The 18,225-nt window shown below is 40.2% G+C and overlaps 2 protein-coding genes across 3 annotated transcripts in view; one reads left to right on the top strand and one right to left on the bottom strand.

The window, feature by feature from the left end:
• Nucleotides 1–1,329: 1,329 nt before the first annotated feature.
• Nucleotides 1,330–7,477, top strand: LOC143033902 (pro-resilin-like). The gene is made up of 3 exons (XM_076199533.1): nucleotides 1,330–1,366; nucleotides 3,009–3,097; nucleotides 6,063–7,477. Exons 2-3 carry the CDS (start codon nucleotides 3,011–3,013, stop codon nucleotides 6,291–6,293), a joined length of 318 nt encoding a protein of 105 aa, XP_076055648.1. The 5' UTR covers nucleotides 1,330–1,366; nucleotides 3,009–3,010; the 3' UTR covers nucleotides 6,294–7,477.
• A 645-nt stretch (nucleotides 7,478–8,122) lies between these two features.
• The window catches only part of LOC143038507 (putative ATP-dependent DNA helicase HFM1), a 167,644-nt gene continuing 157,541 nt past the window's right edge, over nucleotides 8,123–18,225 (bottom strand). Inside the window, exons 11-14 of one of the 2 annotated variants that reach the window (XM_076207772.1) lie at nucleotides 13,030–13,165; nucleotides 10,673–10,792; nucleotides 9,368–9,543; nucleotides 8,123–8,351 (exon numbers count right to left, since the gene is read on the bottom strand). In XM_076207772.1, the coding sequence (XP_076063887.1) occupies nucleotides 8,196–8,351; nucleotides 9,368–9,543; nucleotides 10,673–10,792; nucleotides 13,030–13,165 (588 nt within the window). In that variant the 3' untranslated portion in view covers nucleotides 8,123–8,195. Of the gene's footprint in view, nucleotides 8,352–9,367; nucleotides 9,791–10,672; nucleotides 10,793–13,029; nucleotides 13,166–18,225 lie in introns of those variants that run through there. The other variant, XM_076207781.1, reaches the window with a different exon arrangement.

The raw sequence follows: 18,225 nt of genomic DNA, 5'->3' as shown, positions 1-18,225 counted from the left end.
TTATATATATAATTATATATATAATATACATATATATATATATATAATTATATATATATATATATATATATATAATATACATATATATATAATATATAATTATATATATATATATAATATACATATATATATATGATATACATATATATATATATATTATATATATATATATACATATATATCATATATATTGTACATACATACATACATATATATATATACATATATATATATATATATATATATCGTGGTCTCAACCATGAGTGTCTATGAACGCTTTAACACCATAACCATATATGAAAACGTTTACAATCCATTGTTAATTGAGAGCACGACGTCGTTTAGTGGACGGCGCACGGCGAAAAAATTATACATGTACAACAAGGCTAATATACTGTACAATGTATGGTGCGGCGTGCCAACACCTTTGGTGCACATTTTCCAAATGGCACTGCATTAAAAAATTTAAATTTGCAATATCGACTTCTGAAAGGTGAGGCGCCGACACCAGCAGTTGCCTACCTGCGCCCCATGGCCGGATTTAGGGCAGGGCCCCGCGCCAACTCCATTACAATAGTGTAAACACTTTTTTTTGTATCATGATAAAGAAAATGAGTAATCAACCGAATGTGACTGAGGGGGGGGGGGTCAACCTGACAGGGTCCGGGGCCCTGCAACATGTAAATCCAGCCCTGCTACAGTCGATGCTGTCCCCTTTGCTCTGTGTGTTTGGACAACCATCAAAAGTGGTTTAAGAAAATAGACTGAGCAATGCGAGCTGTTTCTGCAAAATACTGAATTCACAAATTACGAACTTTTGTCCACGACGGTGCCCTAATTATTGTGCTTAAGTACCCAGTAGTCGTTTTATAACAATTCTACTGGAATTTTGCTGCTAAGATATATACTTAACAAATAATGAAAAAATAATATGACTCATCAAAACAAGGATGTTCAGAAGGATGCAAACAATGAATACATAAATAAAGGCAATATTTTGGGGTAAAACGACAGATGGTTCAATTTGAAGCAAAATTAGCCCACAACCTTGAACGTGACATCAAGTCCTCCACCTACTCCCCTTCTTCCACTTCCGCAGCCCCAAATTCCCCTTTCTTCCTCACACATCGCGATGAAGATGCTCCTTCACGGAGACCCCCCGCCCTATTGGTTAACACCCGAGCGTCTTCGCGAAGTTCTCGTCGCTGATTGGCTCCATACCTCCGGGAGCGCCTTCGAATTCCTTTGTGATTGGACCACACGCAGCATCCGGATCAGAGGGTGTATATAAACACAAGCGCGAGGTGACGCATTGAAGTCTCCTCCGAATTCAATTCAAGGATTCTTGAAGCCGAAGACACAGTCGGTGAGTGTTTCTGAGACAAATATTGTCCATCCCTTTCCTTACGATGATACGTTCTGATTTTATTCTGCAATGACGAAGAGGTGATTTTAATCACTTTGAGAGGGAACACCGCAATGGCGAAGATGTTTAACCATTTTAACCCAGTTTAACTTTTGTTTAACCCCTTCGCTACGAAGACGCACTCTCAAGATCCAGAGCAAATGCTAGACGATCTTATTCAACTTGGAGAAAGCTATTGTAAGCGCACACAACTCTGGACTAATATAGTAAAACGTTATCTTACAATGTAACTGAAGTAAAATAATTTTGATAATCTGAGTTAATATTATCATATGTGGCTTTGGGTTATTGTGGCGAAACCTTATCTTGCAATTTGAACGACTTAAATATGTTAGTGGGTGACAAAGGGATCAAATTGCTCATGAACAGTAGGAATTCAATGTTAATTTTATTCCACTGAGTACTCTTGCATGTTCAGATAATAAACATGATATAAATATAAATACAGCAATATTATATTGTGTGTAGCCTATATATATCTCCACGCGGGGTAGGCTACCTCCTTTGTAAGGGGGGAAAAAGCTCTTGACATATAAATAGAAGGGTAATTTTGACAGGTGTAAATATGACACCGTCAATAATATGTAAAAGAAAACACTTAGATGCCAAAAAATATTGTGGTCAACTTTACACAACCAGTCAAAATTACCCCGTGTGACGGTATATATACATATATCTTGATAACGTATTGGGTTACGTCAATGTAACTTTGTTACGGGTTAGCTGGGTTCGAATCCTCGGCTCATCCACGTTTCAATTTCCAACGAATGCCTCCTTCGAGCGATTCTCAGTCTCGTTTGCGATGGTATGGAATTAAAAGTGACATGTGGTTGAAAAAGATATATACTGTACATATATATATATATATATATATATGTGTGTGTGTGTGTGTGTGTGTGTGTATGTGTTTGTGTATACATGTATCGTGATGAATGCGTTTTCGTCAGGGTAACATTGTTTTACCGAGATAATTTGTAATCCCCTTCATACGGTTTGATCCCCAATGGGTGCTGACCGTGACTCCTCCTTGATTGTCGGAACACGCAAGGTTCTGGATGGCGACTTCAGCCGAGCCAAAGTGCCTCCTGGCTCAGATCCCTCCCTTTGCCCCAAGAAAACATTTTCACATCCATATTTTCGCGGCAATAGGAACTTGCTTTGGTACTTACAACCTTGGCTGAAAAAAAGGTGTGTGTGTGGGGGGGGGGTATTTAACCTATTTGTGACTGTTGGCGTCTTGCACACTTATTTTGGGTGAATACACACGATTTATTCAATCGGAAGGAATAGCTTTTCACAGGGTTAAGGGTTAGATTTCCTGTATCAGTGTCTCACTTGTTGGTATAACATGTTTGCCTATAGTAAACCACTCCACACCTCTTAATTGCATCTTCAACTCCTACATCTTCACAAAACCCACTTCATACTCCCAAGCACTCTTCCTTAGTCAACAATTCTTCACAACACTAATCACTGAATTACTCGCTTCACTCTTTAAAGGTCAACTAGCCATATCTGTGCATCTCGGTGTGTCTATCGCTAGACTAACCATTTACTGCATCTTTTTTTCTTCTCCTTTCAGAAATGGTTCGCCTTGTAGTGACAATATGCCTCGTGGCTATGGCAGCGGCAATGCCCCAAGACGTCGTCCAGGACCAAGCACCCATGAACGTTAGTATAAGAGTATTGCATGTCTTTGCCGATAACCAGCGCTTCTATCCCTGGAGACAATATCGCTCTGAAGATCTTGTAAAGGACATATTTGAGGAGTTGAGATTAGTCTCCAACCACAAAAGTATTTTGTGTTTTGGTAAAAAATGAACGTTGTCCTAAAGGGCACTGCCGCGTGAAGAGGGGTTGTCACATAAAAGGGCAAAGAAAAGACTGACGGGGGCTAGCTAAATGGAGGGAAAGTAGAAGTTAATACTGATCTCCTTTAGTTTTTAGTCAAATAAGTCTCCAATCACAAAAGAATGATGAGCGGCTTGGTCTGCAGGGCCGTTACGAAAGTCCTTGAAATGTCGACGGCATATCCAATAAATGGCCGATCATCATGGAATGCTCCGTGACTCTGGTCCGTAAGGGCAACTCTAAATCACTAAAGTCTTGATTAGATACATTTTACGCAGGCAATATCCCATAAGAAACGTTAGTACATAATGACTGTTATTTCGTCGCCGAACGATGTCCGGGTGAAAGGTATTATTGTGCTCGAGTTTGCTAACTAGCAACATTGCATAACAACAGCTACACCAACGACATGAAATTTTCAGGAAAAGTGGACAAGACATAAAAACCATTGTTCTATTTCTCGATTGGTGTGTGTGGCACCGTTAGTTTTGAAGCGCACACCTACATAATATATTACATTTAGAGAAGAGTGATATCAAGGCTTGGAGACAATAACGACATAAATATGACTATACTCTAATGTATAGGAGATTGTGACCGTGTATTATTTTGGCTGTCGCTACATAACTATAGTCAGCTCTGAGGAACACCCTTCCGGTAAAGGGTAAATAAATTATCCTAACCCTTTACGGGTTAAAATTTTCTATGAAGACATTTACAGATTTTGTTCTGGCTAACGCCAAACTATCTTATTCAGTTTAAAGGGATCTCAGCACGGGGAAGGGTTGACAGAATGTTGAAGGAAAACAACCACTGGTAAAGGAAAACTGTCGGGTTTTGACATCATTTCGATGTATAGAATAACTCAAAGTTAATGAAACACTTGGGCCTGACGGCTGGCATCCAAGAATCTTAAAGGAAATGAAAAACGAGATTGTTGTTCCGTTAGAAATTATTAAAGAAATAAATCATATCCGGAGATGTCCTAAGATGATGGAAATTAGCTAACGTTACCCCCATATTCAAAAAGGGTGACAAAAAAAAGCTAATGAATTACAGGCCTATAAGCTTAACTTCAATCGTAGGAGAAATGATTGAAACTATCATCAGAGAGGCTATCGAATACCATTTAGAAAGTAACGGAAACGTTCCTGCGTGACTAACCTACTCGAATTCTACTACACGGCCATCTCAAATTATGACAAAAGAAAAAATATGTATGTATGTATATATGTATATATATATATATATATATACTATATATATATATATATATCTGGACTTTGAGAAGGCTTTTGATACCGCCCCGCACGAAAGACTAATTGTTAGATTAGCTTCACACGGAATAAGTAGTAGCCTATTAAGCTGGACTAGTAATTGGTTAAACGATCGTAAACAGAGTTGTTCTAAATGGCAAAACTTCTAGATGGAAAAAATTTACGTGTGGAGTTCCTCAGGGTTCCATTCTTGGGCAACTTCTATTCATAGTATTTACAAATTATATAGACCATGTATTGAAATCTATTGTCTCCAAATTTGCTAATTATACAAAAATGTGCGGAATGGCAAATGATCACTTAAACCAATTAGATATCCAAGAAGATTTAGATAAACTACAGCAATGATCTGAAAAGTGACTAATGAATTTTAACACAAGTATATGTAAGGTTATGCACTTAGGTAAAAATAACAATAAATACGATTACAAGTTATTTGGAAAGTCATTAACAAAAGTGGACAGTGAGAAGTATTTCGGCGGAGTTATCAGTGATGATCTCAAATCATCTAAGCAGTGTATTTCCGCCTCAGAGAAGGCATATAAAATTCTAGGACTGATTACGCGATCTTTTGAAAAGTCCATCTGTCATTAACAAGCTATATAAATCGTAAGGTCGTCCACATTTGGAATATGCTGTTTCTGTATGGTCAGCGAATCTCATTAAAGACATTGACAGATTGGAAAAAGTACAACGGCGAACCACAAAACTGATTCCAAATACGAGTATCAGAAACAAATCATACGAAAATCGACTAAAACATATGAATCTATTTTCCCTAAAAAAAAGCGTAGACTCAATGGCGATTTGATTAAGATTCTAAAAGAAATTGAGATGTTCAAATGTGGCGAAATTTTCACACTAAATGCGAATCAAACAAGAAATAATGGTCTGAAACTGTCAGGAAATATATCTAATTAGCAAGTGGGTAGAAACAACTTCGCCAACCGTGGTGAATGAATGGAATAAACTTCCTACAGAGGTAGTGCAATGTGGTACAGTTTAAAGTTTTAATATTTAGATAAGCACCTAAGAAATATAGTGTAATGCCTGCCATTTTTTTTATTTATAATTATTCATTTAGTTATTATTATGTTTATTTTTGTTATTTCTTTATCATAAATTATCGTTACTTTCCTGTTTGTTTATTATCTATCATTATTTATCTTATTCATTTATCTACTTCTTTATTTTATTGTTTTCGCATCCGACCTAGTCATGGACCAATCGATCTCCTGTCGTCATTTTCTTTTATAATCCTTTGTAACTGCTTTTGAACAGATCCCAATGAGAAGAAACTCAGAACTCAATTGTCTTTGCAGTTCCAGAGGTTGTTTTTTTCAATACATTTATACCAATATCAGTTAACCTGCATACACACAATTCTGCTAGACCGCCCGCCTCCCTTAATAGTTGAAGCCTATTTTTATCAATATGCAGGCACTGATCGTCTTTACTTTTCTTGCAGCCTACTAAGACTTTCCTCTTCCTCATTCTCCTCTTTGCAGTACCAGTTCGACTGGAATGTTGATGACGAGGAGTCCAGCAACTACTTCGGGCAGCGCGAAGCCGCCGTCGACGGGCGCGTGGACGGCAATTACCACGTGTGGCTCCCCGACGGCCGTCTTATGAGGGTCACCTACTATGTGGACGGCGATTCTGGTTTCGTCCCGACCATCACTTTTGATGATGCCTTTACGCCCCGATGGGGAAGTGGTTTCCCCGACGCAAGGAAGTAGAAGACAGTCTAACTTTCTTGTACACATGCTGCTGTGTGACAGACACCTCCATATGCCTCATTTACCTGATGTTTAGGAGTACCTATGTCACGCCCAACAAATCGGACATTAATTCGAAGGGTCACAGCTCAAGCTAATGTTCGATTAAACTCGAAATGTCCACAATAAGCTCTCTTCCCCCCCCCCCTGAAGAAGTTCTATTTTTTTCGGAAGCAAACATGTATTTTCCAGATACCCTTGTGCTTATGCAATTCTGTTTACATGTGTCATTTTCGGAAGATACTTCACAAGAAAGTTATTCTCACCTACCTCCATCGGGCAAGGCATTAAAAGGGCATTTTACATTCTGACACTTTAACTGACATCACAACAAAGGCAACACTTCCAGAGCAAGATTCTAAGCCTCACTTCACACTTTCCAACACTGAAATCCTCTTCTTCACCTACGACCAGACAAAAGTTTCTTTCCAGATACCTTGTAAACGAAGACAACGGAGCACCACACCTTGAGTTTTGAGTTTCGTCTTCTCAAACTACATCAAGTGATCTGGTTCCCAACACACACAATTCTAGAGGCCTCTATCTTATTAACGTGCATTTTGATGCGTATATCACCAACCGAACTCATTTTACATTCGGGACAACAACAGAAAATCTCGTCACTGAGTGACTTACGGGCTGTCACGGTGTCTGTGATCGGTTCTCCGCGGGCCTCCTCCATGGGAGAACCGGAACAACCGATGGATGGATCAAATTATTGACATTTTGTGATAATTATATAATGCATCTCCCCGGCGGAGGAACTACCACTTTTGATTACCGAGTTATCTTACTACAGGCCTCTGAATTGTGAAGTAGGAGCAGCCCTATCATTTAGGTAGCTTTAAGAATACGAAGCCGAACCCTGTTTAGCGTCCTTGAGATCCTCTACCGTGAAAGGCAAAGTCCCTTTTGTGGAGCCTTGGAAACCAAATACCACGAACAGGACGTACTACCAACTCTCATTCTGAAGACTTTGATGAACGAGGAAACTCACTCATACTGTTATGTACACCATAAATTCTATTTTGGTTGGGGTCAAAAGGTTTCATTCGGGTGAAGGGCAGCCACCGAACGAGATGGTTGAATTAGCATGTAACGTAACCTTATAAGTCTAAAACCACTGTCGAACGATCTTACTGGTCGTTTATGGAGGTATTGTACCTTACATGATAAATAAACAAGACTTACGTTTATTTTTACTTTTAGACGTCCTACTGTTAACCAGCTTACTCCTTTTGGCTACACCAAGGCGATAATTTTATAAATTAGAGGGGAGTGAATGTCCACAAGCGAATAAACAAGCACTCATCTCATTTTTATCCATTGAATGAGCAACAAGGAAACCACATCTCTGCATACTGTCGCAATACGAAAGAGATCATCTGAGCCGAAAGCCTCCCTTCTCTGATGGATGTCACATCCCTGGGCCATTACTCGCCTGTTCCTCTCGCTGATCTTACTCGAGTGACGTTCATGATGATGGTGGTTTGGGACGGAAGCCGGGCGTGCATGTTTCCCTCACGTGCGGTGCAACACGAATTGCACCACTCCTCAGACATGCACGCAGGGCATGGACGAAGGAGACTCTAATGAATACTTTTACTTGTCTATTGCCACTGTATAGCTTTATTTCGTGTTAGCGGGAACGCATTCTTCTTCTCTCTTTCCTTATAGAACCTCTACATTCTTTTATGGCAAAGGCCTGACAGAATAAATTTCCTCATTACACAAGTAGTTTTTATTATCATTATCATTATTACATAATCTATTTACTCACTCATCGTGCATCCCAACTCGTTACGGAATAAAGTTTATCCAGCTGGTTCACCATTCCACTGTATTCATCGTAGCTGGAATGTACTAGAATGTTTCAACGGTCCTACAACGCTTCATGGCATTTGACTCCTTCGCCTCCAAAGGATTACAGGCGTTTGAGTTGATCAACTTTCTTTTCTGAGTGAAGATTAGCCTTCCACCGAAAAAGAATGTTGAGTGCCTTGGTCCGTCACTAAAGCCCTTAAAATATCGTTAAAGGGTTAAGAACTCATGTTATTTACATTGGGTGTACAGCTTGGTCATCATTCACAAGTTAGTACATTTCTGGTGACCAAAAATATCATTCTATTCTGACCAGGTCCAAAGTTGTTTTCTCATATACGCTATCTTTCGTATACATAATTCTACTAACCTAAATTCTTTAATTCACTCTTACGGTAGAAAAAAGACCGGATAGGCTGCGAGTAATGTGTGCTCACGTGTATGTGCGGAGAGTGCACGCGCGTATGTGTGTGTATAAGCGTGTGTGTGCTTGTTTGTGTCCACGCGTGTGTATGATTCACCATATTATTGGGTCACGCGTTGGACTCGTGATCGACAGTATTACCCTCCCGAATGAGTGTGTATCACTCGCAGTGTTGCGCGCACGCGCGTGTGTACCTATGTGCGTGCGTGCGTGTGTGTGTGTGTGTATCTGACCATGTGAGGGCATGTGTGTGTGCACATACGAGCCGTGCTAACATTCTAAGCTGTCTCGGAGGGGCTGGAACCAAACACCCCTGGTTCCTTGCCTAGCTCCAAAAATGATAGGTACAATATCCACAAACTCCTTTGAAATCTGGGAATGGATATTGACAACTTAAAGAACAAAATTCGTCTGAAACGATTGAACACACAAGTACTATATATATATATATATATATATATATATATAGTGTATCTAAATTCTAAAAAGAGGGGTCGTGCTTTTTCCCCATTGCCAAATTTTGGGCTGTGACCTGAGCTTAACTCATTCGGCATGGTAACATACTTAAATGATATTAGTCTGGTGAGCGCAAGACTATATTCAATTAAAGGCAGGGTCCAGTTTTTTTTTTTTTTTTTTTTTTTTTTTTTTTTTTTAGTTAGCCCCATCCTAATGATGATACATTAAGAAATAAAGTAAAATAAATGAAATAATAGTGACACCAGACTGAGATAAGAGCCCAGTGCTGAAAGTTTTAAGAACCCGAGCATAACTAATGCTCGTGCATTACCTTGTGTTGGTTCTTAGTGAGGATGACTGCCGTAGCGTGCTGGTGGAACTGCGGGCGTCCGGCTCGACCGATCATCTGAAGGATCTGCGTCGCTGGGTACTCCTGGTAACTGCCGTTCACGTAATGCGACGTAGACTTGATCACAACGAGGTGGGCGGGCAGGTTCACGCCCATGGCTGCGAAGCAAATTCAAACCAAATGCTCTTAGACAGGTCCAGCTGTTAGTCGTGTTCGAAAGTCAAGTCTCTTCCAGGCTTACCTCTTTTCCTTCCATGCACTCATAATGGTGATGCACTCGGTCGGTTCTGTCACGGCAATCGCCACATGGTCCAAGGTCAACTGAGGGGATGAGAACTGGCCAGAAAGGCCGAAATTCTGTCCCTCGACATGCCTTTGCCACAACAGAACCTATAAGTTGCGTTGCTGTATTGGATGGGCCAAGATGAGAATGCAGAGAGAGAACAAATAGTACAAGGGATCCTTGTATCCCGGATACATGAAAATGTGCATGGCACACTTAAGTATTTACAGTACTTTAGTGACTTACATGCTTCACAATTCTTAGTCAGAGCAACATTCTCTGATTTAAGGTCAATTCAATTACTTAATATTTCCCAAAAGAGACGAGTAGGCTTGTGGCCGATTAGTTATACATTTTTTTTTTCAAATATCAATTAGGTTAGGGCATCAGATTAAGTCAGCACTTTGGATGTAGAAAGGTATCTTAATGATAAATAAATCCACCTGCTGTCAGCCTGACTAGTTAACATTTTGACAGTGAAGTGGTATCTATCCACGTAGCGACGGCCGGTATACGGAATGTATGACCTAAACTGCACTAAATGGCCAAGGTCTACTACTACGCAGACGACAGTGGTTGTCTTTATTAAATTCTTCTGGCTGCTGTTTGGAATTTTATCCATTTAGGTCGCCAATTAAATGAAGCGGCCTTGCTATGGATGTGCTGTGTCTTGCTGCATTGCTTGTGACCCATGGCAGTGAACGAGATGCAGGGATGACCTGTCATCCAGGAAGAGCCAAAAGAGGGAGGTAGGGAGTAGTGGTGAATGGGAGTGGAGTGAGTGGGGATGAAATGGGTGGGAGTAGAATTATGCCTTTTTTACTTTGGCTACCTCCCTTGTAAGGGGGAATAAGACCTTGGTATATGGATGTACATAAGCCCACGAACACCTTTTCTAAAGCCTGTAAAGTTGACTGCACATCACGTTTATCCAGTGCACGATACCAGTTTGTTTATATCAGTAGTTTATCCAGATTGCACGATACCAACATCGCCGTACATACCTAGAGTACTTGTTGAGACCAGAACGGACAGACTTCCGTCCAGGAAGAGCCGCTCGATAGTTTGTCGGTCCTCCATGTCAACCCCGGCGTGGTGGAAACCTACACCGTATAACACGCAATCTGAAAGGAGAGACCCTTTAACAAAACAAACAGCTCACCCTTGTAAACAATTCACCTTCTACACAATAAAAACCCTGAATATGAAGTGCTATGCTACCTGACTCTCCAGGTATGTAGGGCAAGACGACAGTTTAAGGCGCAACTTGTTATAAACAATCAACGCCCTTCATAAATTCATCAGGATGATGACAGGAACCAACAGTTACTCATGTAGCACCCGAATTACAACAGACCTCTCAACTCCAGCAACCTGTCTCTTCTTTAATTACACACCCATCCTTTCCCAGACGTTTTAGCGAAACTAAGACAGATTCTATTATACTGGTTTCGCAAATGCATGTAGGGTACATCCACAATGGAGACGAAAATATCTATTGCTAATTAATTAAAACCTGAGACATCTGAAGCCACGCTGGGGATCAGTGATCAGCATTCTTGATTCGATATTTCACGGGTATACTGTGCATTGCAAGTTATCAGCCTGTCAACTACTGACGCGTGCGCGCGCGCGCGCACACACACACACACGTGGTGCTGATGTAAACACATTTACTTAGAATCAAAGTACCAATAAATTACGTACATCCCGTATACTCAGTGTCCAGTGTAAGCCACGGTGCTCTGCTGTGCACAGTGATTGGGAAGTCAACATTCAGAGTGGTTGAAAGGTAAAAAAAGAAAAAAAAAAATGAATTGAGGGAAACAGAAATACTTCGAATATGTCCCAACCATGATGCACTCATAGGTAAATAAAATAGGAATTAAACACGCAGACACATAGAGGGAGAGGAAGATGTGAAAGAAAGCGAGAGATCGAGATATATACTTGTGTATGTATATATATATATATATACAGTATATATATATATATATATATATATATATAGAGAGAGAGAGAGAGAGAGAAAGGGGGGGGGGGAGGAGCAAAACTATCTGGAACCTGGAACGCAGCCGACTCGAACGGTTGGAAGGCCGTACGCAAGGCCCGCGAGAGGAAGGATGGCGCGTGCGTACAAAAATGATGCTATGCGTACATGCAATTTCCAATGACCACGCTTACGATTATCGGCCCGTGTCTCACTTGTGCAGTCCCGATTCGCTTACATCAACATTGGTTTGGGTTTCAGTATGAAGCAGTCTACATACTACAGTACTACGAAAATGTCTGAAACACACACGTGTTTATAGGTCGTACATAATTACACCAGTTTCATTTCCTATTGCTGCATTGTGTAAGAATTTATCAGTATACTCTGGAAAAGTGTGTATCGCATTGGAAAATTAAGGAGGAACGTGTCTGTAAGCATGAACGCATGCAAGCCTTCGCCCCTCTACAAGCACACACTCACGTCACGAAATTCTCAGAGATGCACGTGGCGAGCACGTCGTCCCCACACAATGCCACAAACCTTTTTATTGCACCTCTTGACATTCTAAAGGTGACTCATGGCAACGATGGCCGAGGATTCTCTCTCTCTCTCTCACACACACACACACACACACACACACACACCACGGCTCGGTGGCGGATTAGTAAAGCACTGGCCTCACAAGCCAGAGAACCTGGGTTCGATTCCCCGGCCGGGCGGAGATAAGTTGGGTTGGTCTCCTTTCACGTGTAACCCCTGTTCACCTAGCAGTGAGTAGGTACGGGGCGTTAGTCAAGGAGTTGTGACCTTGCTGTCCCGGTGTGTGGTGTGTGAGTGGTCTCAGACCTACCCAGAGATCGGCAAATAATGAGCTCTGAGCTCACTGCCATAGGGTGGTGTCTGGCTGTCTCGACAGAGACTGCAGCAGATCCGAGGTGAATACACACACACACACACACACACACACACAAATGGGAGTAGTCATCACCCGCTCCTTCACTTTGAATGTGATAATGGCGTGGTCACCAGCTTTGAGACCACCGGGAAGACTACTCTATACGCTTAGTTCCTGGTGTAAAATACTGCCACAAAGAGGATCTACACTATTTACGATTTGTGAACAAATGAATGAAGATTTAAATTGAAGAAGAAACATGGGACTATTCATATCATCAGCCATTCTACTTTTCAGACTTCCGACATATCAGTGAGCGACACATCACGAGTTATTACCCGATTCCGCCGAGTTGTTGTTGAAAATAAATTCTTAACATACGTCTCGAACAAAACAAATAATTAAAAAAGCAAAATACATTACTTTCTGAAACCATATAAAGACCCTACTACTAACAACGGCCTTGAACAAACCTCTGAGTTTGTTGTCTCTCAGTCCATTGGCTTCCAGTGTGAGGAAGTGCTTATGCTCGGCGTTCCGGATGAACCGAGCCTCCCGGATCAGTATGGTGGCCGTCTGTTGCGCGCCTTTGCGAGTCGAAACAAACACCTGGCTTACAAATACACAAGTATCAATGTATGTACATTTTGCATATACTGTATATATATTCATGCATACACGGTGTATATACGGTATATATTCATGCATACACAATACATATAAATATGACTTTAGGCTACGGTAAACGTGTATACACGTGTAATAAAATATCAAAATATCAAGTGAACTCTACAACTAGCGAAAAAAGACATGACACCTCCTCTTCTGAAGCCAATCCTAGTTTCTGCGTCAATCGCACGAGCATGAGTTCTGCGATGGCACGAGTAAATGTGGTCAAAGGGGAAAGAGGACTTATTTCACTTGTTACCATAAAAAATTGTCAAAGAATTATGACGTCACAATCTAAAACCTGTAGAGGAAACTCGAGGCCAGCCTTAATTCAACCAATCAATTACCCTAACCAGCACATTTGGAATATGCTGTTTCCGTATGGTCACCGAATCTCATTAAAGACATTAACAGACTGGAAAAAGTACAACGGCGAGCCACAAAACTGATTCCAAATATCAAAAATAAATCATACGAAAATCGACTAAAACATATGAATCTGTTTTCCCTAAAAAAGCGTAGACTCAGAGGTGACTTGATACAGGTCTTTAAAATTCTAAAGGGAATTGACATCAAAAGTGACAAAATTTTTACATTGAATGAGAATCAGACAAGAAACAATGGTCTCAAACTGTCCGGAAATAGATTCAATTTGGAAGTAGGTAGAAACAACTTTGCCAACCGTGTAGTTAATGAATGGAATAAACTTCCTGCACAGGTAGTGCAATGTAGTTCAGTTCGAAGCTTTAAGAATCATTTAGATAAATACCTAAGTAAGATGCTGTAATGATTATAATTTATCTTATATTATTTGTTTTTGTTTTGTTATCATTTGTCTGTCTGATTTTCATTTATTATTAGTTATATGTCAATTTATTATCATTTACTATTTACCTGTTTGTTTATCATTTAACTATACCTATGCATTTATTTATGTATCTTATTTGTTATTTACATTATCATAGTTTTTATTTATTATTTTATTATTAATATGATTTTTTTTTCGCATCCGACCTAGATATGGATCAAAAGGTCTCCTGTCGGCATGCTCCGCCTTTGTAATCCTTTGCATGCGCACTGAACTACGAGGGCCACGACCGGCCACAGGGGTAGAGGCAAGGGGCAGTCACAACGTAAAACAGATTTCAAGTTACAATGATAAAATCTGCCGACAAAAGACAGTTTCAACGAGATGAAAAAAAATATATATCTACGTGAATATATTTAGAACAGTACGACTTTCTTCTCCCTCGACTAAAAGCTCATTCCCTTAGCTGATGCAGCAAAAAAAAAAAAAAAAAAAAAAAAAAAATATATATATATAATAATAATAATAATAAATAAATAAAAAATAAAAATATAATAATAAATAAATAAAAATCTACCCACTTTTGGGTTAAATGTATGCCCCAGCAACTTGGTACTATTTCTCCTGATAGTATTCAATTTTAAATCACTTCCAGTTTTAATGTTATCAATTCTTTTTAAAATGCTGCTTCGTATTAAGTCCCACTTTTTTTTTTTTTTTTTTTTTTTAGGGGAAAGGGGTTCAAACGTTTTAGCGGGTTTCTTGTTTGTTTCTTGTATTTTTGTGTCTCACCGCTACACTCTTTCCAGTCTGTCATTGTCTTGGCGATCTGGGGAGTATACAGAAATATTTTCTAATTGTGAGCAAGGAACTGTCATTTTTAACTGAAAAAGGCCGCACTACCAATCCCAGTATCCTATTTGTTTTCCCAGGGGGAAATACAATACTTCGAACATTTACATTCGTTACTGATAATTACACCTACATTATATTCTTTTTATTCTCCACTTTGGTTAGTTTTTCCTAATAATTTGTAGTCCTATTTGGTAATACTTTTACAAATATAACTTCACATTTGAATTATCATTAACCACTTTTGAGACCAATGCAGTGGTTTATCTAAACCTCAAAGAATATCTAGTTGATTCACATGATTGTTTGCATTTCCGGACAACTTAGCATCACCATCGTATTTGGAGACAATAGATTTAACTCTGCAGTGCGATATCTAACTTGAACAGAAGAGGCTCTAGAACAGAGCCAATGGCAGACTATAGGATTTTTTTTTTTCCATTTCTCCAGGAAATGCCGCAGACTGTAATAATACTTGAAGCCCCTTTCGTATCAGGCGACATGTTACTCTACAGCATGAATTGCGCCTGACTATTCTAATTACCTCCGTAGCACAGCACTCCCTTCGGTAGTAGACAAGACCCTATCTCGAATAACTCATTTCGTACAGTGGTGATTCGACTGAACGTCGCGAGCTCCCCCTCACCCCGCCCCCATCAGGAGGCTAGGACAGGGCCCCTTACAGAGGAATTTGCAGCATGGAATTTAATCAACCATGCCCTTGGTCCAACTCGCTGGGGGCATATCCAAACTGCCGTCACCTCAACCCCCACCGCAAGTAGCGACGCTCTCACCCGCTCAGTTACCATGAAGTTGTTTTACAATATTTTCGTGGCAACCTCTCGTTAGCGAAGGAGTGAGGACAACCCCAGCATTCCATAAAATCAAACCCCATTAGACCAAAATACCTGTATAAGACCAATTACTCAACCAAGAGTCCCATATCCTGTGTTGTCTGCAAACTAGTTAACAGTGAAAATCCCTTTTCTGTTTTCATACTTCCACTTATCCATGCATACAGGGCCTACCCACTTTTAACTCCAACTACCCAACGAGTCCACTGACAAATTTTGTTCTGGTAAACAGACTAAACGATTTTATTGTAGACGAGACCCCCGTGCTTGGAGGACAAATGATTTCACCCCTATCCCATCTCAACCCTGCGACTCCCTGGATACATTGTTTAAGCAATCGCATGACGATCAAGTTCAGCCGAAGACCGCGGGAAGAAGGTTCTGATAAATGCAATAAAAGCCAACATGCCTTGGTTAACCTTCAGAGGGCGAGGGGGGAACGAACTCTGCCAAAAATGGCATAATTCGCAGCTTGAGGGTTAACCCGATCGTGCTCAAAGATCGCCCTCAGCTGAAGAAAACAGACTGGCGTTTACTAGTACAAAATCCCTATACGCAGCACAAACACAAAGGAGCTTTGCCATGCGAGACGGTGGGAGGGGTGCATCTTCAGTCGATCCGTCGCTTACAAATATTCAGATCATTCACTTCATTATGGAGCGAGGTTCCCCGGCCATGAATGGAACACCCTGGGCAGCAACAACAAAAGCAAGTATTGCACAACATAGAATGGGAAAACCATGATGACCAGTTTATCTTGTAGTCGCTTGAAATATATACTGTATTTTTTGGAGTGACCTATCACTCACGAATCGAGGACTGCCCTCCAGCTGAGTAAAATATATTGGTGACAGCCTAAAAAGTACAAAAGTACGTTATTGGCTGTTTCTGATACATCGGGACGAGTTTTAACAAGGAATAGCGAGTGTGAACCCGTATTTTCATTGGGTCAGAATATGGTGACAAATTCGACATTTGGTTAATTACTATAGTCACCCCTCCTCCACAGAAGAAAAGTACCATAGAAATATTAAGACTGTTTCAAGGAAACAAAGGTGGGATAGCTGTTGTATAATTGTATCATCGTTTCTCTATGGTTCTGATCTTTTAAATCCTACAAAGACGAAAAATGTTTGGTTCTAGTACCTACATAAGGTCGCCCAAAAAGTTCCTAAAACAGTGCTTCTCAACGAGCTGGGCAATATGATTTTTAGTGGGGGAAGTTATTGAGGACATCTGAGGAAGTCTGGATCAAAAACTTTCTATTCAATTTGTTTTGTTTATTATTCTTCATTGTTCTTTTGATGTGGCTTTATGCCAAGGTTTTATGCCTTTTCTGCTGAAGTTTATTTTTCAAATGATGAGAATTGTATATCACTACATGGAGGACATCAGGATTTTAAAGGGGATTAGGTGGGGGCACGGCAATAAAAGAAAAGAAAAGAAAGAAAAAAAAAAGAGAGAGAGAGAGAGAAAGAGAGGACCACTGCCCTAAAGCATCGGCTGCATGTCACCACATAATCAATACCAAAGTTTCTCACCAATTAAAGTAAATGACCTGTGAACTACCAAAAATGTTATAATGAACTACTACTGAAGCAGAGCCTTCCTGCACGAGTATGCTCAACACCCAGGAAAGAGCGCCTTTGCAACCATTACTTCTTGCTATTTTCTGAAGGACAAACCTTTCTGTTTCGGCCTTTCCTTACTTGTGGAGTGTAGGCTTCACAAAGTATCCGGCCGCTTGTTTTTTGTTTGTTTTTACGCTTCCTGACATTCACCTTAGTAATGATCTGAATTCGTAAACTGTATGCATTTTATTTTGACAATATCAGCAGTAATACCATTATCCAAGCTGCCCTTTTTTTTTTCTTTCAAAATAACATGAACACACCATTGAAAGCCCCGGCTTTCCAAGACTATGGTAAACATCTTTATTAGCATGCGGAATTCGATCGCAGCATATCACACCGTTTTTTTTTTTTTTACTGGTCTAAGTTTACCATCGCTTCTATCCACAGACGTGCGTTATCTTGTATTTCATATGTCCGTTTATCTAATAAAAATTATTATTGGTATGGTTTCCAGTAGGGCTGGGCGGGATCCGAGTACTGGACCCGAATCCACCGGATCCGACAAGGCAGGAGGGACCCGAGTACCAGATGTTGGTACTCGGATCCGCTGAGACGAGTACAAACGATTACTCAAGGATCTATTTTCCCTGTGGAGCCAAAATTCGTTATGACCACTATCTATACGAAGCATTACATTTATACCATACTTGATATTATCATTAATTAGTTACAAAGTCATATGTTGCAAATTAAATTACAATACAAAATAAACTATTATTTTCGGCTAGCGATACATGGCATACAATTTCAGTATTGCCATCGGCATCTCAAATTCTTCGGAGACTGATTGGCTGATGCGCTGTGACGTCACAGCAGAGGGTATAAATAGTGCCGCGCATGTATGCATGTATG

The sequence above is a fragment of the Oratosquilla oratoria genome, chromosome 2, assembly GCF_046742065.1.
Source record: "Oratosquilla oratoria isolate Oo_2021 chromosome 2, ASM4674206v1, whole genome shotgun sequence".
NCBI lineage: Eukaryota > Metazoa > Arthropoda > Malacostraca > Stomatopoda > Squillidae > Oratosquilla > Oratosquilla oratoria.
This window is presented reverse-complemented; position numbering and strand designations above follow the sequence as displayed.

Excerpts from the sequence above, each read along its gene's own strand:
- LOC143033902 (XM_076199533.1), top strand. The coding sequence starts at position 3,011 with ATGGTTCGCCTTGTAGTGACAATATGCCTCGTGGCTATGGCAGCGGCA. Across the intron at positions 3,098-6,062 it reads AGGACCAAGCACCCATGAAC|TACCAGTTCGACTGGAATGT; the intron begins GTTAGTATAAGA and ends TCCTCTTTGCAG.